The sequence below is a fragment of the Giraffa tippelskirchi genome, chromosome 1 (genome assembly GCF_054371585.1).
Source record: "Giraffa tippelskirchi isolate mGirTip1 chromosome 1, T2T-mGirTip1v1.2.pri, whole genome shotgun sequence".
Lineage (NCBI taxonomy): Eukaryota > Metazoa > Chordata > Mammalia > Artiodactyla > Giraffidae > Giraffa > Giraffa tippelskirchi.
Window position 1 is genome coordinate 185,290,530 of NC_137275.1, and position 25,407 is coordinate 185,315,936.

General features: G+C 45.3%; 1 protein-coding gene across 1 annotated transcript; it reads right to left on the reverse strand.

Annotated features, from left to right (window-relative positions):
• Positions 1-390: 390 nt before the first annotated feature.
• On the reverse strand, positions 391-17,325 carry LOC145538611 (uncharacterized). The gene is made up of 5 exons (XM_081570940.1): positions 17,106-17,325; positions 15,228-15,412; positions 7,905-7,969; positions 1,921-2,050; positions 391-795 (listed from the first exon to the last, which is right to left on the reverse strand). The coding sequence occupies exons 2-5, from the start codon at positions 15,240-15,242 to the stop codon at positions 628-630; spliced, it is 378 nt and encodes a 125-aa protein (XP_081427066.1). The 5' UTR covers positions 15,243-15,412; positions 17,106-17,325; the 3' UTR covers positions 391-627.
• Between the last annotated feature and the right edge of the window lie 8,082 nt (positions 17,326-25,407).

Consider the following 25,407-nt stretch of genomic DNA (forward strand, 5'->3'; position numbering starts at 1 on the left):
CTTTTCATCAACCCATGCAAATATGGAGCAAAGTATTGCAGGACTCTGACCCTAGATTGTGGACTCTGGACCGAGCTTCATCACTGTGTCCAGATTAAGCAAGTTACTGGCCCTCTGAGAGGCACTGTTTCTTTGACTGTTCAATAAAAGTGCTTGTACAACCACAGTACAACCGGTTGCCTTGAGAAACCAGTAAGGAGGCATGTTAAAGAACTTCACAAACTGGGACTTTCCTGGCAGTCCAGCAATTAAGACTTCGCCTTCCAACGCAGGGGATGTGGGTTTGATCCCTGGTCAGGGAGCTAAAATCCCACAAGCCTGACAGCCAAAAAGACAAAATGTAAAACAGAAGCAATGGTGTAACAAATCCAATAAAGACTTTAAAAATGGTTCACATCAAAAAAATTCTTTAAAAGAAAAAGAACTTCACAAATTGCAGTGTGCTGTGAAAATGCAGATTGTGGTCATTTATGTTTAGATCCTTGTCACAACTCTTTTAAAAGTTCTTTAGCTCTGTTTCCTTTTGAGTGCACAGGTAACCTGGACTCTACGTGCGTAACTTGGAAATATTGCTGGTCACTGCATGCTTGTTTCCCCAGCTGCAATGTGTGTTCCAGAGGGATAAAGCTAGGGCTTCTGCTTTGGAGCACTTGTGGCAAAGTACGTCCTCCTCAAAACTGTGATTAGACTCCAGGCCAGGTCAGCTTGCGAGGAGTGGCTGCTGATCTCCTTGACCTCAGGGCATTGCCAAGGGAACCAAAATGCCAGATATGAGATGCACAGAAGGTGAGTAGCCTGGGAAGAAAGAGATGCTTTCAGGAGAGAAGCGGTGAGTTTGGAGAGACACTTAAGGGAACTGATCCTCAGTGGAAGGTCTAACTGTGCCCCTGGACACAGGGAGTGAAGGTGAAGGATGGTCAAGAGAGGTATCTCAGGTTCCCATCCCTGCCCCTCCTTCACCAAGGATATACCAAGTCCTGTGCTTCCTCCCAGGCTCGGCCCAGCTTCTCCTCCTCCCTGCTTCCTCTCTGCCCGGTCATAAGATTGACCACACAGTACAGTTCTTGCTCTTTGGTTCCTGGCTCTGTGCATCCCTTGAAGGCAGAGGCTGTGACTTACATATCTGCATTTTTTTTCTGCCTGGAATATAATAGGTGTCCAACAAACGTCTATTGAATGAGTGTGTGAAAGGATGGAAAGGACAGGGAAGAAACAAGATACTGACTGCATCATTTGTATTGTTATCATCGATGTACGGCCCAGAAGCATCACCACGGTCTTCCTTGATTGGACATCCTTTTGGGGATGGTGACTGGTGACCCAGATGGCCCACCAAAGGAGGCCATCACAGCCTGGTACACCCCCTAGAGGTGAGAGCCGTGGTCCACAAGTCTTGCCACTGATGCTGGTTTTGAGATTCCCAAATGTCACTCACTGACCCAAATAACAATGAAGCCAAAAAAGATCAGACATCAGGCCCAGAATAGACAAAACACAAAGGATTTTGAAATCCCTTTCCTTATTCCACCTTCATACACACAGAACCCAGCTGCATGGGGCTCTAGGCTCCTAAGGAGGCAAAGGGAAAGTGGATTTCAGGCAGAGACTGCCTCGGGGTGGTACCTACGCCTGCAGATGTGAGGATGGACATAAATAGATGAAATACAAGGGGAAGGGCAGATTGTGTCCACTCCCCTTGTTCAGGGGAAACTGTCACTAGAAAAAGAAGTGATCCCAAAGGCTGTGTGCCAAGATATACTTATCTTTTGAAGCTATTGGCAGGAGAAAATCACTCCGAGAAACCTGCCTGTTGGACAGCTAGCAACTAAGGTGAGTGCAGGGGCAAAGCTGCCCCCGAGCCTGAGATGTCCCAGTGGCACCTTGAGAAGAGGAGCAAAAACAGAAATTCCTCCTGCTCACCCTTTTTCCTTCCTCTGGACAAGGTGAAGTAAGAGGCTGGACTCTGACAGCAGGCGTGGCTTCCACGACAACCCAAGATGCTGCCACCACATCAGAGCAAGAATTGCAGTCAGCTGACATAGCCTCAGGCCTTGAGTAAAAGGGGAAATCAGCATCACATTAAAGGGAAATGAGTATTTGTTTTGAAATGTATTTAAAAGCTCTGGCTGGTTAATTATTTAGGGACCAGCGGGTATCTCAGCTACCATGGAAACCTCCGGCTGGGTGATTCCTTCCTGGATGCAACAGACACCTGCTTGCAACAGCACACACAGACACACTCACACATATATACACATACACATGTGCGTGCTCTTAACACACACGCATGGTCACATACACACAATCACTCACACAGAAACTCACATGCTCACACACACGTTCACACACACCCACACAGATGATTCTGTCAGACCCTTCAGGAAAGGATGGTCTGAGATGCTGTGTTTTCCTGCTCTCACTTTGAATGTGGGGCTCAGAGAAGCCACAAGGACTGGAAGAATCTCATGACTTTGGCAAGATGTCCTGGGTGTGTCCCTTCAATTTCAAGCAGGTTGTCCTTTGCGAATAAAGTCAGGCACAGAATGCTATAACTGGACCCTGGTATGGACATGTAGCACAACTGATTCTGCTACCTTTCTGTCAGAGAACTAAGGGATATGGAAACAAGGGACTGGACATGCTAGGGACTAGAATCATTACTACCTCCCCTTAATAGCTGTGTGACTTTGGTCAAGTTCCTTAACCTCTCTGAGCCATATAGTTGCCTCATCTAGAGGCAAAGAAAAAAACCTTTTGATTTGGACCATCTCCTACAAGCATTGAAGCAGGCTAGGTGATGAGGGCAGACCTAGTTCAGAAAAGTGAACACAAAATGAACACATGACAAAGCGACACACATGACCTAAGTGGTTCAGTGTCAGAGGCCACGTCTCTGAGCCACCTGCTCTCTCTCTACCTACAGATGGCTGTAAGGACCCTAGGACATGGCCCCGGCACACAGTGTGGGGTCCCCCCTCCCCTCCCTGTGCCCCTCATGTCCTGAAGGATCTGGAAGGGTTCCTGATGCTCCAGCCAGAGGCAGGTGGAGCCACATGCTGGCTGCAGGGGGGGGATTCCCTGACTCGGAGGGCACTCAAGTCCAGGGCCTAAGGTTTCCTTTCACAGGAAAGGATGTCCCACTCCACACTTCTGTGGCCCTGCACCACTGAACTATGTAATTGCATATTTGTTCCTGTTGGGTCTTGAAATATTAGAGCCCAGTGTATAATTCCAGAGCTCCTACTGCCACGTAACCACAAAATAAAAGGCCAGATAATGTGAGTGGGGCTGCAGCCCATACCACTCTGCTTAATTAATAGGAAATTTTATTAAGAGCAGACAGAAAACAAACCTCTGCTGACCAGCCTTCTCAGAGTATCCTTAAAGGGATGGTGATGCCTCCTGAATAATCGGGTTCTACTGAGTGTCTTTCATCCACCTTGTCTGTGGGCATCTTTGATGATCTTGTGCTCAGTTAACAAGCAGTGGGGTGGGGGCAGGGCCACACTAGTGGGACAAGGGCTGAGACGATGTGACCAAGGAGACGTTGAACCAGTAATCCAGTGGGTCTTCAGGTGTCAGGGACCTTCATCTCCAGGACAGAACACATCCAGAGATCAGAAGGCAAGGAAATAGAAATGATTGTGCCTGTGGATGCATGAGGTCTAGAGAAGAAATTTACCGAGAATCACACAGGCACAAAGAAAACATCCCCAGTCTAAGGCACAGAGAGGGCAGGCGGGTGAACTCTGATCAGCAGGGGAAGGCAAGGTGGATGAGAGACGAGAGGGAAGCCAGTGGGCTCAAGCCTGAGCCAGTTCTGTGCCTGCCAAGGGGTTCATCCCACACTCCCCCACTGAAGCCCCAGGGAGCCAGGCATGTGGCTTTGAAAAGGCCTGCAACCAGAAGGAACGTCTCCCTGGGAAATGAGAGCAAGTGTCCAGAGAAGGAAGCAGTGAAAATAGGGCACACTGAGCCAAAGCATCATTTATCCAGGTCTCACTTCAACAGCCAATTCTGGGGACTTCCCTGGTGGTTCCGTGGCTAAGACTTTGCTGTCCTAATACAGGGGCCCTGGGTTTGATCTCTGGTCAGGGAACTAGACTCCACATGCCTCAACTAAGAGCTGACACAGCCAAATAAATAAATATAATTTTAAAAAATATAGCCGGTTCTGGGTACCAGGCATGGCACCGAGGATGCTACAGATACAGCTCAATCAGCATGCCGTCCTGCCACACGTGTTCTATTTCTGTCTCTGGTTTACACGTGGTGAAGCCAAAAACACACAGAATTTAAGTAGCTTGCCTAAGAACACAGGGAGTCAGTGGTCCTGCCAGGAAAGACACTCAGCAACCTGGCTCCAGAGTCTGAAAATCAAGAGAGGACCGTATGTGATACGCCCAAGGGCAAGTGGGGGAACTGAGAGACGTATCTCCTGTAGACAACAGCCTGGACACACTGGGTGGGGGGTCAGCATGAGACAGTCACTCAGCTTGACCGGCAGAAGTAACACCTTCCCCCTCCATTTCTCCTTCCTCATGCCAGTAACAAGAATGATGGAAGGAGGAGTAGAGGAAGTACATGACAGACCAGCAAAATTGTGTCTGACTAGATGTTTCTCAAACTGGTCCACACCTTTCAGCAGTTCTTTCCACCATTTAGAATTATGTGGCAGGTGTAAGGGGTGTCTGTTAAACAGGTCCACAATTGCACCTTTCCTCACTTAAGAACACCTGTAGGAAAATGGAGTAAGGGCTCTGGTTTGAATTTTGCTGCCATTTCTGCCCTGGTTGAAAAGAAGAGAGAATTTTGTCCTGAAGACAGTGAATTGCATGCTGGGTAACGTGGCGTTGGGACCAAGTGGGGCGGATTCATAATAGTCCTTGCTTTCTGGGTTCCCAGAACCTCACTTGCATAAACTTTCCTCTTGGGTCACTCCTTCAGCACAGGCCCTGCTAGGCATGGAGGCCACTAAGACAAGAGTATCCCAGGGTCACTGCTGTGCGGTGAGGTCAGGTTTCCAGGGGGCGGGCAGTGCAGGGGGCCAGAGAGCCTTGTCCTGTGGCAGTCAGAGTTTCTCCTCCTCCCTCGGCTGGATGGGGCCAAGGTTACTCACCCATTTACTGAATGATGTGTCTAGAGAAACATCCCTTGGCCTCTCAAGTTTTCATTTCCAACAGTGTAAATAAAGTAATGTTGCTTATCCCTGCTTTGGGGAAGCCTTCTAGGATTTTGCCAGGATGAATGCAGTAACTGGTTGGTGAGAGTTAACTTCCACTCCTGTACCCCACTTTCCACCAGTCAGTTTGTTCTCAGCAGACTGAAGTGCTAAGGCCATGTTTCAGCTCAGTAGCACAAGTCCAGCAAATGGGCTCTCTGGGATCCCCAGACTCACTGTCAGGTTCAAGAGATAAATGGAAGAAAAGCTGGAAGCAATTTTTGATACCATAACCTCAAAGCCAAATGTTAAGAAGCATAAGAATCTCACGGTCCCTCGACTGCCAGCCACAGGATCTGCTTCAGACAAACAGGAGCTGATGTGGCTTTAACTTTGGTACCATGATCAGAAGGCTGGGAATGCCCCCTCAGCCCCCTTCCAAAATCTGCCTTCCAATTACTCACCTGGTCTCCGCTCAAACCCCTCACTCACCCCTGTATATGGTCCTCCATAGGGTAAGTATGTAGGGGGCTCCAGGTGGCTCAGTGGTAAAGAACCCACCTGCCAATGCAGGAGACAGAGGATACGTAGGTTGGGAAGATCCCCTGGAGAAGGAAATAACAATCCACTTCTATATTCTTGCTAGGAAATCCCATGGACAGAGGAGCCTAGTGGGCTACAGTTCATGGGTTTGCAAAAGAGTCGGACATGACTTAGCAACTGAGCCTGCATGCAGGGTAACTACCTCCTTATGCCCACTTTCTAACTTGTACAGTTAATGCTTCTTTCACCAATCCTGTTTACTCACTTCAAGTGCCCAAGAAATGACTTTCATGCTAGTGAGGATCCCAGGCAGGAACCTAGTACAACCAGTTATGTTCTTTCCCTTTGGCAAGCTCAGAGTGTATTTGCCTTCAGCCTGAATCGTAACTGACAAGGGCTCCATTAAGGCTCATCTGGAGGTCTTGGGACAGTTTCTGAGACACCTAAGGGAAGATGTGCAAACACAACCTAAAATGCTTAAGAGCTACCTTGATTTATTTTATAGAATTAGGTCCTCCTAGTCTAGCTTTGGGTAAGGACATCCTGAGTGACAATAGCGCCAAGATATTGCAAAAGCACTTAGATTCAGGGATAAAGGGATAGACTCCGTGTTTCTGTGTGTGTGTGAGTGTGTCTGTGTGTGTGTGTGTGTGTGTGTGTCTATGAGCATGTGTGAGAATACAGATGTGTATAACAATGAAAAACTGAGTTCTGCATGGGAAGACCTGGATTCTAGATCTGTGTATTGTTCAAATGATTCCTATGCCCACTTTTCACCTTGTAAAGTTAGCAGTCCTTTTATGAATTTCCCAATAGCTCCTTTAAGTTTTCAGGGAGTATCTTTCATTCTAGTGAAATCACCAGGTAACCACATCACTTGGGACATTTCCCTAATTTTTTCTAGCTTCTGTGTTCTGATCTGTAACATGTGACTGAGTATTTAATATGCAGGACTGTAGTGATGACTAAATGCCCAAGAATGCGCTTGTTTAGCTGTAAGTCACAAGGAAAGTGCAGCCTGGGTGCCTGAATGTGTGTCTCACAGATCTTTCTCGGAGCCCCAACAATTTCTCAGTCATGTCTGCAAGTTTCAAGCGCAGTGTTAGGCACTCTAGAGCACCAATCCTCAGCTCGCTAAGTCTCTAGATTAGAGAGTTGACATCTGAATCTACTGACCTCCTATCAGCGACCAGGGATTCTGCTTCCTAAGACTAGGCAGCCAAAAATCCAAAATCACTGTAGACAGTGACTGCAGCCATGAAATTAAAAGATATTTGCTCCTTGGAAGAAAAGCTACAACAAACCTAGACAGCATATTAAAAAGCAGAGACATTACTTTGCCTACAAAGGTCCGTATAGTCAAAGCTATGATTTTTCCAGTAGTCATGTACAGATGTGAGAGCAGGACAATAAAAAAAGGCTGATTGCTGAAGAACTGATGCCTTCAAATCATGGTGCTGGACAAGACTCTTGAGAGTCTCTTGAACAGCAAGGAGATCAAACCAGTCAATCCTAAAGGAAATCAGCCCTGAATATTCATTGGAAGGACTGATGCTGAAGCTGAAGCTCCAATACTTTGGCCACCTGATGTGAAGAACCAACTCATTGGAAAAGATGCTGGGAAAGATTGAAGGCAGGAGGAGAAGCGGACAACGGAGGATGAGATGGTTGGATGGCATCACTGACTCAATGGACTTGAGTTGAGCAAGCTCTGGGAGATGGTGAAGAACAGGGGAGCCTGGTGTGCTGCAGTCCGTGGGGTAGCAAAGAGTCAGACACAAATGAGCAACTGAATAACAACAAGGACTGGGCAAGAAGGCCCTTCTCCCTCATCTGTACCCAAAAGGATTATTCCTCCCAACAAAGAAATGAATGAGGGAGAAAAAGGTATTTGTATGGGGTAAAGAAGAGATATTTCCTCATTCCTGAGTATCCAGACCTATTCTTATCCATAATGAGATCACTCTGTGTGCTTAGTTGCTCAGTTATGTCCGACTCTTTGTGACTCCTTGGACTGTAGCCCGCCGGGCACTTCTGTCCATGGGATTCTCCAGGCAAGAATACTGGAGTAGGTTGCCACGCCCTCCTCCAGAGGATCTTTCTGACCCAGGGTTTGAATCTGCATCCCCTGTATCTCCTGCATCATCAGGCAGATTCTTTACCACTGAGCTACCAGGAAAGCTCCCAGTGAGATCCTTACCCCTTGTACCTCTCTGTTTTCATCATTTGAAGTCCTGTCTGCCCTTTCCCAGAAGCTGGTGGTGTCTGCAAGTGAAAAGACCCATGCGAGTTACTAAACAAAAATACAATTAAGCTTCTGGGTGAGAAATGAAATTGTTGTGAACAAAGCATGTCAACCCTATGAAATGCTGCTTTTTAAAAACGTGATGGCTCCAGGTTTTCGTACAGAGGCTCAGCGCACCAAGGCTTTTAAGGGGAACAGGCACAGTTCTTCCAGGAGGCTGAAATCTTAAAGGTCATCTGGTCATTCTGATTCTGGGAGGAGAAAGCACTTGGATGGTACAGGCCCTCGAGGGTCCTGAGATGCTGGAGGTGGAATCAGTACAATCTCATGCAGTTACAGCCCTTCCCTGTTTACACCTTGGATGTCTCTCTCCACAGAGCAGGTGCATATGAAATGAGAGCACAGCAAATTATTTGCCAGGTCAGTTCATCAGAGCCCTCGGAAGTCCTGTGTCAGAGACCTCTTCCAGGTAGTGTGTGGATACGAGAAACCACATGAATAATTAAACACTTGGCATTGAAGCTTCAAGACTTTTTCACACATGTTAATTTCCACTCATTTCTGCACTCTTCTTTGGAGCCAGTGTGGGTCAAGAATGAACTGGCTTAGCTCCATCCTGCACAGGGGGAGAAGGAAGCACAAAGTGGGAGAGGCAGGGAGGCCCACTGTGACTGACCATACAAGACTGTACTGTCCAGGCCTTAATCAGAAAATAGAGCCACAGTAGATCTGTATATATTTGGCTAGGGAGAGAAAAACAAACAAAACACAAAAAACATCATACAGGACTTCATTGGTGGTCCAGTGGTTAAGAATCTGTATGCCAATGCAGCAGACATGGGTTCGATCTCTGGTCCAGGAGGATTCCACATGCTGCGTAGCAACCAAACCTATGTGCTGTTGCTGCTGCTGCGTAGCCACTTTAGTCGTGTCCGACTCTGTGTGACCCTATGGACTGCAGCCCACCAGGCTCCCCTGTCCATGGGATTCTCCAGGCAAGAATACTGGAGTGGGTTGCCATGCCCCTCTCCAGGGGATCTTCCTGACCCAGGGATTGAACCAGCATCTCTGATGTCTCCTGCATTGGCAGGTGAGTTCTTTATCACTAGAGCCACCTGGGAAGCCCATCCAACACAGTAGTCACATGGGAAAAAAAGGATGTGAAATATATCAATCATTTCTGTATTGATTATACATTGAACTGATATTTTAGATATTTTGTATTGAATAATATGTATTATTAAAATTAATTTCACTTGTATATTTTGATTTTTTGAAAATGTAGCTACTTGAAAATTTAAAGGAACATAGGTGGTGGCTACATTTGTAGGTTATGTTATATTTCTGTTTTTAAATTATATTTTATATTGGAGTATAGTTGATTTACAATGTTGTATTTCTTTCAGGTGTATAGCAGAATGACTTTGTTGTTGTTGTTGTTCTGTCTCAAAAATTAGGTCCAATTCTTTGTGACCACATGGACTGCAGCACTCTAGGCTTCTCTGTCCTTCACTATCTCTTGGAGTTTGCTCAAACTCATGTCCATTGAGTCGGTGATGCCATCCAACCATCTCATCCTCTGTCACCCCCTTCACCTCCTGCCCTCAATCTTTCCCAGCATCAGGTCTTTTCCAATGAGTTGGCTCTTTGCATCAGGTGGCCAAAGTATTGGAGCTTCAGCTTAAGCATCACTCCTTCCAATGAATATTCAGGGTTTGTTTCCTTTAGGATTGACTGGTTGGATCTCTTTGCTGTTCAAGGGATTCTCAAGAGTCTTCTCCAGCACCACAGTTCATAGCATCAATTCTTCAGCACTCAGCCTTCTTTACAGTTCAACTCTCACATCTGTACATGACTACTGGAAAAAGCATAGCTTTGACTATATGAGTTTTTGTCATATTCTATTGTACATATACTATATGTTGTACATATACTATTGTATGTGTACTATATCTATTCCCTTTGAGTGGCATGAGTCTAGGTGCTTCTGCTAAGTTCCTGAAAAGCCAGCAATTAGATCACCCCACAGGGAGCTGATTTGTCTGGTTCAGTCCATTTCATCTAGGTGACTCTCCGTGACTTGGATAGAACAGTAGTCTTCATCCTCAGTGAAGGAAAAACCAGACTCAGAGGCACAAAGGAGCATGCTCGAAGCCACAGAGCCCCTCGGGTCAGACCAGGGCTGGCTTTCACATCTCCTGACTCCCAGACCTGTTTTTGTTCCACCAGATGTAGGATTCCCTTTGCTTTTAAAAGTCCAGCTCTTAACTTCGTCTCTGCAGTAATTTCATAGCAGGGTACAGCCCTGAGCTGTTTCCTACAAGGATCAAACACCCCCCATTGCCCTGGGACTTTAGAGCAGGCCAACCTCATGCATCAGGGTCCATGAATCCTCATAGAATTACAGCACTTCCTTTCGCTTTCCATCAATATAATCCAGTCATACTCCCAAACTCCCTGACTTAGCATTGCATAGAGAGATAAACTGGGGCTTCCCAGGTGGCGCTGGTGGTAAAGAACCCACCTGCCAATGCAAGAGATGTAAGAGACATGGTTTGGATCCCTGGGTGGGGATGATCCCCTAGAGGAGGAAATGGCAACCCACTCCAGTATTCTTTCCTGGAGAATCCCATGGACAGAGGAGCCTGGAGGGCTACAGTCCATGGGGTCACAAAAAATTGGATATGACTAAGGCGACTAAGCGGCAGCAGCAACAGCACAAGCACAGAGAGCTGAACTAGACCCCCTTCATGTATAAGCTCAGATTCTGAGCTGTGTGTCGCTGTGGTTGTGGGTCACCACACTGCTGACCAGGGGAAGTTCTGCTAGAGGAACAGGTAACCAGCATCCAGCACCCTTCCATCAAGCACCTGAATCTTTGCTTGGATCCTTGAACATTTGGATATTCTGGAAAGAGTACAGGCAATGCCTTTGGTGGCTCCACTTGCCCAAGGCAAGGAGCAGCTGGGACTTAAAGACTTCTCATCAAGCTCCAAAGAGTGCTTCATGAACTAGACCCTCACACTCAACTATATAAATTCTAGTCGGGCTCCATTCGAGCGGGTCCTCTTTCAATTCCCTAGTAACCTTGGTTTTATGCTGCCAAGACTCACTTTATCAGCTCTCTCCTCTAGGATGTGCCCTTCCCCACTGGCTGGGAGAGGAGGCTATGGCATGATGACTATTGTTTCTCCAGGGGAGATTCCTAAAGGCTCAGATGAACACATTGGAAAGTTCATTCTTCGACAAGAAGGCCTCCTGCAGGAGCCTAACCTAGATGATTCTCACACCACTCTGCTTCCTCCATCAAAAATGATCATTCCATACACATGAACTTACTTACAAAACAGAAATAGACTCACAGACTTAAAGAATGAACTTATGGCTGCCAGAAGAAAGGATAGGGAAAAGGGATAGTTGGGGAGTTTGGGATGGACATGCACAAACTGCAGTATTTAAAATGGGTAACCAATAAGGACCTATTGTATAGAGAATATACAATATTCCCTCAACATTATGTGGCCAGCCTGGGTGGAAGGGGAGTTTGGCAGGGAATGGATTACATGTATTTACCTGGCTGAGTCCCTTTGCTGTTCACCTGAAACTATCACAAAATTGTTAATTGGCTATACCTCAACACAAATATAAAAAAGTTTTAAAAAATGATCATCCTAGAGTAGACTGAGGAAGTTATCCCATTCTCCCTAACTACCAAAGACTGCTGTCCAGGGATAAGTAAGAGGATAAGTAAGTTAAGATAAGTAAGAGGCAGGAATCGTGTCTACCCTAACACTCCCATCAGGGAACAGGGAGCAGTGTGTCCATTGAGGAGGAATAGCAATCAGAGTCCTGAATTTCTGAATGTACAAGAAGACTGGGGGTTACTACTCTTGAAAGTAGTATCTCGTCCATCCATAAATGGTGAAACACATCCAAGTCTACTCTGCAGCTCACCTCTTCAGAGAGAAGGTAACCAACGAAGGTGAAGTGTAGAGGAGATGGCCACATACCCCAACAGTGAGAAGCCTGAATTCTCCAGAGATTCAGGAGAAAATGAATAGGCTTGTGAATGCCCGGCTGAGTGTATCCGGAGAGGAGTGAAGTATCACAGGAAGAAATGAAGTAAAAGAAGAGCTGAGACTCTTTAAGTCTCTGAAATTGACAGAAAGAGACAGAATCATGGGAGAGCCTGCTGGAACCCCTTCCAGGGGTTGTGAAATACATTTAGAGATTCTCAGGACTGAAGCAGGCTCAGTAGTCAAACAAAAAGGAAACTTGGATTATTAGAGACCCTTCTTAAAAGTCACCTGCTTTGTGACACCTTCTGGACCACCAGGCAGATGATCATCCCACCATTGTATGCTTCCAAAGTGCTTCTCCCTGCCTGTGCAGAGCACTCAGCACACTCGTCTGACCCCACGTCTACTTGCCCACCAGATCATCAGAGGGTAGAGGTCAAAGCTAATTGATCTTTATATCTCCAGCGCTCAGCAAACTGGAGGTATGCAATGAATGCTTGTTAAATTGATAGAAGAATTCAGGGAGTGACCTGCAGTGAATAACCAATGATAATGTTGCCAGAGAAAGAGCAGAGGTCCTCACAAACAGGAGAGGCAGGGAGAGAAAAGACAGCTTCAGGACTGTTGTGTGTGTTTGGATAGAGGCTTTGTGTGAAGGGAACTTCTGTAGGCTGGGTTTCACAGCTGGCACTCTCCAGAATAATCAAACATTTCCAGGAGTGTAACAGCAACTATAAGGGGAAAAAAAAACCCACAGTGGTCTAGAGAAAATAGAGAAAAGACCAGAGCCAGGAAGTCTCTATCCTAATTTCTACCTGAAACATTGGCACATCACCAACCTTTGATCACCAATTATGTGTTGGATACACATCACCCAAAGCTTAATAAAATTTTTTTAGAAAGGGAGAGAGTCTGATTCATTTTTTCAGGGTTTGGGTGAGGAAGCAAGTACCATGTAGACAGTATCATCTGAGACAAACTACTTTTCAAACATCTCTTTTGCTCAAGTCATGTCTACCACTTTTTCTTTATGTTGACACATATGTATTTATTAAGTGAGCACATGGGGGACCCAGTTCTGTAAGACATAGAAGGGTACAGAGTTGGGGGGATAGTCTCTGCTTTTCCGTCATTTCCCACAAACCCTCACCTGGCCAGAATCTCTTAGTGTGTGTGTCCTCAGTCATTTCTGACTCTTTGTAACCCCATGGGCTATAGGTCACCAGGCTCCTCTATCCATGGGATTATTTCAGCAAGAAGACTAGAGTGGGTTGCCATTTCCTCCTCCAGGGGATCTTACTGACCCAGGGATCGAAGCCAAGTCTCCTGCTTTGGCAGGTGGATTCTTTACCACTGGGGAAGCCCAAAGAACCCCTCTACACCAGGAAAAAGAGGATAACTTACCAAAAGAAGATCATTTACAGAAAAGGCAGGGAAAGAGTAGAATCTCTCTTCTCATTGGTGCCTTGAAAGTTAAAGTGTTAGTTTCTCAGTCATGTCTGACTCTTTGTGACTCCATGGACTGTAGCCTGCCAGTCTCCTCTGTCCATGAAATTCTCCAGGCAAGAATACTGGAGTGAGTTGCTATTCCTTTCTCCAGGTGATCCTCCCGACCCAGGGATTGAACCTGGGCTCCTGCATTGCAGACAGATTCTTTACCATCTGAGCCACCAGGGAAGCCTTACCCATCAGTTTAATAGAGGCTGAGGGTCTGAGGAGGTATAATTTGTGGTGGAGAACACCCTAGTGCCAATTTCTGCTTAGTTGGGACCAATACAAGACATTAGATAAGGAAGGAGCCAGCTCTAAATGTTGGGGTAGAGCCAGGATGGGAGATGGTGAAATCAAGATGAAGTAGTTATTGTCTAGTTGAACACAGTGGCAATCTTACAATTGCATCCTAGGTTCTCCTCTGGCACTCCCATTATAGAGCAGGTCAGGAGAACGTTGTAAGCTATCTCACCATCCCAACAATTTCCATGTGTATGGCCCTATTTTTATTCTACACATGCTTCTTGAGCATCCCAGATGTGCCAAGTAAATTGTAGGCACTGGAAATACAGGTGTGAGCAAAACAGACAGCAACATCCACCCTCACAGAGCTTCCACTCTAATGGGTGGTGATAAAAATGAACAAATAAAACACTAGGATTACCTTTCTGGTTCCTCAATTATGACTAGATCTGGTTCTGCATTTTCTTCCCATCCTCAGTGATTGCATCATTTCTCATGTATCCTTTTTAATCTCAACTTGCTTAACCAATTCAATACTGTGGTCTCCATTTCCATGACCTGTTTTGATACTCAGCTTTAAAATGGGTGAGAGGTGATGAGAGCAACTAGATGCACACCTTGGGGCAGATAGAGAAGGCATGGAGGGTGTGGCAAATTTAAAAAGAACAGCAAGGCCAGGCTTTGCTCCTAACATGACCTTTGAGAAAGGACATGAGAAGGTAACAGAGCAAACCACTGAACATCCAGGGGAAGAGCATTCCAGGCAAAGGGAATAGCAATTTAAATAGAGTGCCCAGGCATGATGCTAGAGAAAAAGGATCTGAGTTGAAAGCAGCCATTCTCCAGGTTGAGAGACTATCACAGTACCCTATTCTTCATAGCAAAGGATCTAAATTATTCAACTCAACATCTCATGTCTCCCAAAACAATCCAGTCTCACTTTCTCAACTCCCCATTCTAGTTCTTCAGACCCTACTGGACAAGACTCCCTATCTCTGACACTAAGCTCATCCCATCTTTAGGCTGCTATCAGGGTCATTCCAAGGCCAGTCATGAAGCATAACCATCTGAAGATTGAATTGGACTCAGATGTAAAAGGTAAAGACTGGGCCATCAAGAAAGACTCCTACAGGAGGACTCATCTCAAAAACTGATGCGGAATCTAGTTTTCTCTCACTGAATCTATCTGTCTCTCCAACCCCATTCACTACATGTCCTGCTGCCTCTTGCCTCCTGGGTCCAGGTAGGACTTACTGCCTGGTTCTACAGAGTCTTCCAGCTTTAGCACTTTGGCTCCTCCACTAGGACTAGATATGGTTCTGCATTTTCTCCCCATCCTTAGCTTCATTTTCTCACATATCCTTTCAAATCCCTACTCACTTAACCAGTTCAACATTGTGGTTTTCATTTTCATTTCCATGACCCACTTTGGTTCCTCTTGATTTCAAGTCTGTACTATTAGAAGCCATCTGTTAGAGTTAATTCTACCTGTGTAAATTTGGGCAGGCAGTTCCCCATTTCTTACCTGCAAATATGGCATCCGGCAGAATGAGAGTGTTGGACTTGAAAATGTCCAAGATCTTCTCTCATCCTGGTGCTCTCAGATCCCAGGTCAAATTCCCACATTCACTTTTTTCTCACTCTGCTTTCTGTCATTCACTCCTCCTTCTTCATGAAGCTTCTGTTCTGCACTATGCACTGAGTCAGGTCCTAAATAGATGAAGATGAACATGATACAGTATTTCTTGTAAAAGACTGAGACAGAGGGATGTACATTTAGAGTTTTTTAAGAGAGAGAATCAATAGGATATGGTGACGACCAATAGTCTTGTAGCAGGAGATTAAAGAGAAGTCAGCTTTCTAGCTAGGTGACTAAATACATAGTTATTGACTTTAAGAGACAGGGATTGTTACAGAATAGAGAGCAAGTTTCAGTGGAAGAGATTGAGTTCAGATGTGTCTGTATTAAATTTCAGGTATTTTTTGGATGATGGCCATTCTGATTGGTGAATTTACGTTACGGGGGGGAGGGGAAGGGATAGAGTGGGAGTTTAACATTGACACGTACACACTGGTACATTTAAAATAGATAACCACAAAGGACCTACTGTAAAAAAAAAAAAAAAGTTAGAATAAAAAATGCTAAATAAGAAAAAAAAAAATTAGGTACATTTTCCTGCCTGGAAGCCTTCCTGCTTGTTACTGCATTGTCCCTGACTGTCACCTGAGGGCCACACTCAGGTAACCATCATCATCTCTATTCTGTTAGCACCTGGATATGATTCATTCTGTTCTTTGTTTTTAAATTGCATTTCACTTTGTTTTGGTCCCATATGTACATCCTTCCTGAATCTTGGGGAGAGCGCACCGTCTGTTTCAGCCCAAATCCAAATCCGTTACTTGCAGGTACCACGTGATGCCTCATACAAGGTTCAGTTCAGCCTGTAGCAAACGCTTTCTAAATCCCCGCCTTGTCAGTGCCCCAGGAAGGGCTTGTCAAAAAGCCTCAGGAGATAATGTAGGCGGGAGAGACAAGACTCCCCCCGCTGCTCCTGCACTTCAAGAACACATGTCCCCCAGCATGGAGGGCAGAATCGAGCCGCTCATTTCATGTACACTCTTTCAAGTTGCCGTTTTGAAATTTGACGTTCAAAAGCTCACAGGCTGCAGTAGGCAATCAATCCAAATGGAAATGTGTGAGGGCTGGCAGAGCAAGGAAAACAGGTTTCTGAGGGTTGGGATTTTTTTTTTCCTTATGATTTTTCTTCCACCACACGGAAGTCTCTCTCTAATAACAAAGAGAAAAATTGTGAAGACGAAGGGGATAATGAAGAACTCCACTCTCCCACCTGTAGGAACAGGAGTGGGTCTACTCGAATGTGAGCGCTTGGGTAGGAGTCAGGGTTGTGCCCACAGCACTTGGAATCTGGTGAGGAAGAGCAGACAGGAATAGCTGAGCTGTGCAAACTGCATGCGGGGGATGGGAGGGAAAGCAGAAGATAACAGAAAAGAGGGACAGAGAGGAAAGCAAGGGAGGAGAAGGGGAGAGCAGGGAGCAATCTGGGTGACTAGGAAGGGGGATGTTTGATCTTGCATGTGCCCTCCCAGAGGGAGAGAAGAAAAAGGAAATTAACATGCACTGAAAAACTGTTCTGTGCCAAGACCTTCTGTGTACAAGTTTTTAATTCTCTCAACCACTCTTAGCTGGCTTTTGTTATTATTACTAATGTCATTGTTATCATTATTATCCTGGGATGTCCTCAACCATTTCCTCCTTCAAAGGATCTCCAGCAGGCTTGATTCAGGCACCACCTCACTCACTTTGAAGTCCATGTGCCTCTGACCATGGACTGGGGTTGATAGTGTGTCCTGCAGTATCATGAAGCAGGGGGAAGATACCCACACAGAATCACTCATTCAGGGAGTGAGCAGAGTCTGAGGCCAAACTCAGACCATGGTCGCTCCCCTGACTGGCCATTAGAGGAAGCTCCAGCTGCTCAGGATGGTTGTCCATGCAGGACTCCTGGGGAGAGGAAAGCCGGTCCCTGAGGGCAGTCTGTCTGACAGTCTCTGGGTGGCTTATGGGACCCTCATGGGACCCTGCTACCTCCAGATTTTGCTGGGGACCTGGAAAGGACAGACCTCCAGATCCCTCCACTGCCTCATAATGACCTCACAACCTTTACAGTCTTCTTGCTGTTGTGCAGTCGCTAAGTCCTCTGACTCTTTGTGATCCCATGGACTGCAACACACCAGGCTTCCTTGTCTTCCACTATCTCCCAGAGTTTGCTCAAATTCATGTCCACTGAGTCAGTGATACTATCTAACCATCTCATCCTCTGTGGCCCCCTTCTCCTTTTGCCTTCAATCTTTCCCAGCATCAAGGTCTTTTTCTATGAGTCAGTTCTTTGTACCAGGTGGCCAAAGTATTGGATCTTCAGCTTTAGCAACAGTCCTTCTAATAAATATTCAAGACTGATTTCCTTTAGGATTGACTGGTTTGATCTACTTGCAGTCTTGCCATGTTCCTTTTCTTCTCCCTTCCAGAAGCCTGGAAAAGTCCTTCAGGAAGGCCTACTGTCTCCACCTCTTCTATAGGACATTGGTCTATACCCCTCCAATCCCATCCCTGTCACCTTCTCCACAAAATCCTGCTATTCCCTACTCCATGAACCTTTGCTGGCCTGGCTCAATGGTAGTGGTGATTGAGCAAAGGCATTGAAAGAGGGAGGCAAGAATACTTGAAGGTCTACGTATTCCACATGGAAGGCTTTCTCAGGGATCTTGTATGGCAGTGACATTCATTGGTAGAGAGGTACACGTTCCTAGTCTTCAGATTTCTATAGTCACACTGCTATTGATATTAACACAGTCCGAAGATCTCAGAAGCACTTTGCAGAGTCTACCCTTTGATTGCGAATAATGCTGCTATGAACAATGGTGTATGAACATCTGTTCGTGTCCCTGCCTCATTATGGCACATACCTAGACAGGGAATTGTGGTGTCATGCTGTAAATGTGTGTTTAACTTCTCAAGGAACTGCCATACTGCTTTTCACAGCAGCTGCACCATTTACATTCCCATCAATGGTACAGAGATTTCCAATTTTTCCGCATCCTTGCCAGCACATTGTTTTTTAAATTTTTACAAAAGTCATTCTAATCAGTGTGATAAAGCATTTTTAATAATCATATCTAACATGCTAGCTTTATTTTACAAAAGAGAAGATTATGGTTCAGCAAATTAACTGACTTTCCTGCAAACATCAAGTTGCCCAAAGGATAAAGGAGTTCTTTATGACCCTCCAGGGGCCCACCCAACCTAGTAAGATTCCTCTCTGCTTAAGCCTTGGTTAGCGATTTAGAAACTCTTAGAAAGTGTTCAAAGGAGAGGTTTGAATATATGGGGTTGGCCAAAAACTTTCTTCGGCCGACCCAATAATATAAACACAGTATGTATATTGCTTCCTAGGTGGTGCTAGTGGTAAAGAATCTGCCTGTGGAGGCAGGAGATATAAAAGACATGGATCCAATCCTTCGGTGGGGAAGATCCTCTGGAGGAGGGCATGGCAATCTACTCCAGTATTCTTGCCTGGAGAATCCCACGGTCAGAGGAGCCTGGTGGGCTATAGCCCATGGGGTCCCAAAGAGTCAGACAAGACTGAAGCGACTTAGCATAGCACACACACAGGCAGTATGTATATTATCCTTACACTTCAAGCTTGCCTTTCTTCTGAGCAGAACCACCAGTCAGTAGAAAACAACTCCTTGTCTCAGCCAGCAAATGATTTAAATCTGGATGAAAGAGAGACAGAAAGTGTCCAGTTTCCACATAAACCCCGTGGATGGGGTAGGCTTGTGGGGAATAGACATTATGTACAGAGCTCCTCCCCAGGAAAAAAACAAACAAACAAACAGCATCTCTCCCACCGCCAACACCAAAAACAAGCAGTAAAGGAGCATAGAGGTGACCTGCTCAACAAAGTGGTACCCTTCCCCCATGCTGGGTGATAAAGGCATGGCAAACCCTAAGTAGTCAAGTGAGATGGTGCCACTTACGGAGCTCTTACTAAGTGGCTGATGCTTCACATCAATCCTGTAATGGCGTTCAGACAGGCACCTGTTATGTTATCTCTGATTTACACAGAGATTTGCTCAGAGCCGTGGAGCAATAGGTCACAGCACTTGGGGGAAAGATGGAGCCAGGATCTGAGTTCTGATCTCCCTGATTTTGAAAGCCACATTCCTTCCATTTCAACTACTCTTGCAATGGGGCAGATGTAAACCCAGGAGCACCAAAATGTGGGCCAGGAGGTCAGCAAAATCATGTGTGTGTGTCCAATCCTTTGTGACTCTTTGTGACCCCATGGACTGTAGCCCACCAGGTTCCTCCGTCCAAGAAATTCCCTAGGCAAGAATACTGGAGTGAGTTGCCATGCCCTACTCCAGGGGATCTTCCAGACCCAGGGATCAAACTCATGTCTCTAATGTCTCCTGCATTGGTAGGAGGGTTCTTTACCACTAGCGCCACCTGGGAAGCCTCAACAAAACCATGGGGTCAGCATTATACAGCTTCCTGGAGCATTCTCTTTCCTCAAAGTTTTGAGAACAACAGTAAAAATCAAAACACTACTTTTTTTACGTTAAAATATGCATTATGGAGTAGAAAGCAAAATTCACCCAAAATTTCTAAGAAAAAACACATGACTTCAAAGAAAATTTCACACTGACAGCTAGCTACCTTAGGCAATACTCCCAGGACCCTGGGGGTGGGGAGTGTTCATGCCTCTGCTGTTAGGACTCCTTTTGTGGAAAACTTGGAGCTGGGCTGCCCTACGTTAGGGCAGGCAAAGCTGGACTTAGCAGACCCATCAGCCTGGGCTTGAATGGTGATTCTCATTTGCCAACCATGGGTTCCTGAACATTTAAAAAAAAATCTTAGGTAACTTAAAGTCTTTGGGCTTAATTTTCCTCATCAATAACATCTGGCAAAAATAGTATAACTACTTCAAACAGTTGCTCTGAGGATCAAGTAAAGATTAAGTAAGTCACTATGAGGATTGTTGTTATTGTTCAATCACTAAACCGTGTCTGACTCTTTGCCACCCCATGGACTGCAGCATGGCAGACTTCTCTATCCTTCACTATCCTTCATTATCTCCAGGAGCTTGCTCAAACTCATATCCATTGAGTCAGTAATGCCATTCAACCATCTCATCCTCTGTCATCCCCTTCTCCTCCTACCTTCAATCTTTCCTGGCATCAAGGTCTTTTCCAGTATATACCATGAGGAGATTATATATATATATATATATATATATATATATATATATATATATATGTAATGGTGCCTGGAATATAGTAAACACAACATAAGGGTTCTCCTTATCATTGTTTACTCTGAGCCTGTTTACTTATTTATAAAGTTGTAAATCTAATGTATAGTTTGTTAGAGTGTCATGAACATTAAATGGGATATTACATTCAAAGCACACAGTATAGTGCTTTGTTGTTACTGTTCAGTCACTAAGTCATGTCCAATTCTTTGTGACCCCATGGAGTGCAGCATGCCAGGCTCCCCTCTTCTTCACTGTCTCCCGGAGTTTGTTCAGATTCCGGTCCGTATAATTGGTGATGCTATCTAACCATCTCATCCTCTGCTTAGCAGATAGCAAGTATTTCACAAATGGTAATTATTCAGATCGTTATCACAATAGTGGGCTTCCCTGTGGCTCAGCGGTTAAAAAAAAAAAAAAATCTCCTTGCAATGCAGGAGTGGCAGGTTCAATCCCTGGGTCAAGAAGATACCATGGAAAAGGAAATGGCAACCTACTCCAGTATTCTTGCCTGGGAAATCCTATAGACAGAGGAGCCTGGAGGACTATAGTCCGTGGGGTCACAAAAGTGTTGGCTACAACTTAGAGACTAAACAACAATAACATCACAATAGTACTGTTTTGATGGCATTGGACCATCATTCCTGGAGGAGTTCAAGGTACAACCTCAATCTGCTGATGTCAGTTTCATGGATTTCAAATTGCTTAACATTTTACATATTTTCTAAATTAGTTTCTATTGATGATAGAATCCTGGGATTTTCCAACCACAGATTTGAACCACTTTTGCGTGTCTGAAATTGTTATAAGTGGTGCTGTTTTCTCTCTGATGCAAAGGAGAACTATCAGGAAGACATGCCCTTAGCTTTATCTTTCCCTATCTTCCAGGACTTTCTCAGCCTCCAACCTCCTCCAAGAAGACTTACAGGATGACCCCACCCCTTGTCACATACAAAACCTTTTAAGGCCATATGTAATCAGATGCATTTTTTGTCTGTCTTGTCTCTTTAATTTGGCTGTGAGTTCTCTGTAGAAGGAATAGGATTTTAACCTTTGGTGTGCAAAGTAGGGATGGGAATTCCCAAACCATAAGCTCTTTTTCTAATTTATTAGCCCAAAGAAGGAGTCATTTTTTGGTGACTTTTATCACTTTCCTGGCCCAAGGGGGCACTTCCTTCTAATGTATACCCAACATCCTACGTGAGAACAGTGATGAGTGTGGACTATTTTAGGAACACTTACGGTACTTCATAAATATTTGAAGATGAAGCACAACAGTTCTGAGTTTGGGTTTTGGGATTCCTTTAGCATCATAAGAAATGAAGCAGATAACAGGCAAGAAGCTCACAAGATGTTAGGGAGGGAACAGAACCCATATCTTCAAACTGGGAAGTTGTACACCTTCCTTTGGGGATGATCACTATGAAAGAAACAACAATCTACAACTGAATACCTGGGGCTTCACCACCTGTGGGTATAGGTGGGCAGGTCCTGTCAGCAATAATCCCCAAGAGGCAATGGTAATTGGGTCCTGACTGCAGGGTACTCCCCATGGGCATGTTCTGGAAAGTCTTCTCATTGCACCTGAGAACCATGCACAGAAACTGTTTCCCCTGGGGGACGTGCTCAGTGCCCCTGTGCAGCTGATGGAGACACCTGCTCTGTCTGAGCCTACACAGTTCTGGGCCTGTGTGTGGTCTGGGGGGCCACCTGGATGTATGGGAAAGAATGCCTCATACTTGAAGCCTGGCTCCTTAGCAGGACTATCGGATCCAGATAGACAAAGTCCAGCCTCTTCAGTCTTTGGCTCTAAATGGCCCCTCCTCCCTTACTGAAAGTCAGTCACTTGGCATAAACAGGAGGAAAATGACCTGTACCCACTGTACTCTCACCACAGGGAGTCTGTATCTCTTCTGATGCCCTGTCCCATCACAATAACAAGAAGCGATGCAGGAAAAGCAAGCCTGGTATCTATAAAGAGGAAAAAATTATTTTCTCAGTATTTTTAAAAAGTCCTAATACAGAACAAGTATGCAAAAGGTAGGCTCCCTGGACCCTCATCCCTTCTGTTTGCACAAAGACCAAATGAACCGGGGCCCTGCTGGGACATTCGGCTGCAGTTAATTTGTTTATCCCTTTCCACCCCAGAAAACATGCTCACATACATTATCTCAGTTGATTCTTAGAGGAACTCCATGTAGAGATTGGTGTTTTTATCCTATATACACTGTTCAGAGCATAGAAAAGCATATCAAATTAAGGAGGTTTAAGCTTCAGGTGGAAAGGACAGTTCCCAGAGGAGAGCTGGAAGTGTCTAAAGCTTAGGCAGAAATATCAAGGGAATAAAGGGTTTGGCTCCTGGGTCAAATATCCAAATATACATGTGAGCATATGTGTGTACATGTGTGTAAGTGTGTTTGCATGTTTATATGTATATGTATCAATATGTTTGTGTGTGCATGTGTGTCTATAAGTATATTTGTGTATGTGCATGTATATGGGTGAGTATGTATGATTGTGTGCGCACAAGCATGTGTGTATGTGTGTTTGTGCATGTATGTTTGTGTGGTCATGTGTATGTGTGGGTGTGTTTGTGTATACAGGTGTATGAGTGTGTGTATGCTTGTGTGTGCACATGTATGTGTGTGCATGTATATATATGTGTGTGCATTTTCAAGTGCCTGTGTATGTGTGAGGGCATTGCATATACATGTGTATAAGTGTATGTTTTCATGTGCACATATGTGTCTGCATATGTATACATGTGCTCACATGCATGTATATGTGTGCATGTGTGTGTGTGTGTGCAGTGGGTGCTTGTACATGTGTGTATACATGCATGTTTGTGTGCATAAGCAAAGGTACTGAGGTCTGCCCAAAATGGTCTCTCAGAGGTCCAGGCTGGGAATGGAGAAGGTAAATTGTAAAGAATCCGGACTGAGAGTGGTTTCATTGTTTGCTATCATAACAAGGGCCCTTGAAAGCTCCCAGGCACCATGCCACCCTTCCTCTGGCCAGGGGACAAGCAATCCTGGCAGAGTTTACCCACCTTCTGGTGAATGTGCCAGGAACTTTTTCTTCACTGACTGTCTTCCCAGTTTCTGTCTGAGAGAGAGGCCAGATGGAGGAGGTCAGTGGAGGGGCAGACATTCCCTCCAGGCTGTCACCCCTAAACCATCAGCACAGAGGAAGGAGGAATGCTTTAGCTGGGGTGATGTCAGATGCTGGGGTGAGATGGTGAACCGGTAAAGGGGAGGAGGGGCACATCCCTTGCTGTGGAGCTGGTGTCAACTGCCACGTGAAGGTGGGAAGGAAGGTCTTGAAGGGGCATCTCTTAGAGGGAACCCAGCAGAGAGCATGACACGTGCTCACCAGTCAAGTGTCCCACATGCTCCTGAGACCCTGGAATCAGATATCTCCTCCCACATCATTGCTAGGATGGGATGGAAACTTCTGATGCCAGGCTGCTGACCATCAAGACCAGCAATGAGCATATAAAAATTAAGTTCTAGAACAAATTACAGAACAAGCAAAGAAGAGACTTGCCCTAAAGTCCAGTGGATAAGACTATGCATTCCCTTTTCAGGGGGCGTGTGTTCAATTCCTGGTCAGGGAACTAGATCCCGATGCCTCACCTAGGAACCTGCATGTCACAAGTAAGACCTGGTGCAGCCAAATACATAGAAAAAAAAAAAACAATAAAGAAAGAAGCAAGGGAACAGAGAAGGAAGGTAAGGAAAAATCTTGTTCTTTCCATGCCCATCACCTTTCCTGGCAGTTATTAAACTCTTAACGAGGGTCAGGATAAAAAGCAGTGAGTTGGGACATCAGGGAAACCATAGGAGGTTGAATTCAGGATGCAAAGGGGAGGAGAGGAGGAAGGCAGAGAACAAAGGACATGTTAAAAAAAATTGCAAGAAAAGCAAGAGGAAATTGCGAAGGAAGTTTAAAAAACATCAGAGAAGAGGTACATTGGGCAGGCCTTTAGAAAAACCTTATCTTAAGAGTTACTGTGCAAATTGTGAGAAGCCATGGCTATGTAAGTAATAGCATAGAACAACCCTAAGGCAAAGGGTTCCAAAGTCAGCTCAGGCAAGGTATTATGTTTCCAATGCCACATAACTAGTGTGTTAAAACCACATATGTTTCTTAGCTCAGTTTCCATGGGCCTGAGCCCCTGGCACCACTTAGCTGGTTCCTCTGTTCAGAGTCCTTCCAAGCAGCAGTTGTGATGTCAGCTGAGGCTATAATCTCATCAAAGCCTGGGGCCCTCTTCCAGGCTTGCTAATGTTGGCAGAATTCAGTTCCTTTTGGTTGTAGGACTGAGGCCCTCAGTTCCTTGAAGCCACCCTCAGTTCCCAGCCATGTGGCCCTCCCCACCCACGACAGGGCCATGAAGGACTCCCAAGTTAGAGTTTTCCATCTCCACAGCATAATCACGGAATGATATCCCATCACCTTTGCCATATTTTATTGGTTAGAAGCAAGTCTTGGCATGTTCCTCATTAGGGAAACAACTTAAATGTCCATTGACAGATAAACAAGGTGTACTTATATGCCTTGGGCTTCCCTGGTGGCTCAGATAGTAAAGAATCTGCCTCCAATATGGGAGGTTCAATCCCTGGATTGGGAAGATACCCTGGAAGAGGGCATAGCAACCCACTCCAGTGTTTTTGCCTGGAAAATCCACATAGATGGAGGAGCCTCGTGGGCCACAGTCCATGGGGTCATAAGGGGTCAGACATGACTGAGTGACTTATATACAATGGAATGTTACTCAGCCATCAAAGGACAAAATAATGCTATTTACAGTGACATGGATGAACCTCAGTTCAGTTGCTCAGTCATGTCCAACTCTTTGTGACCTCA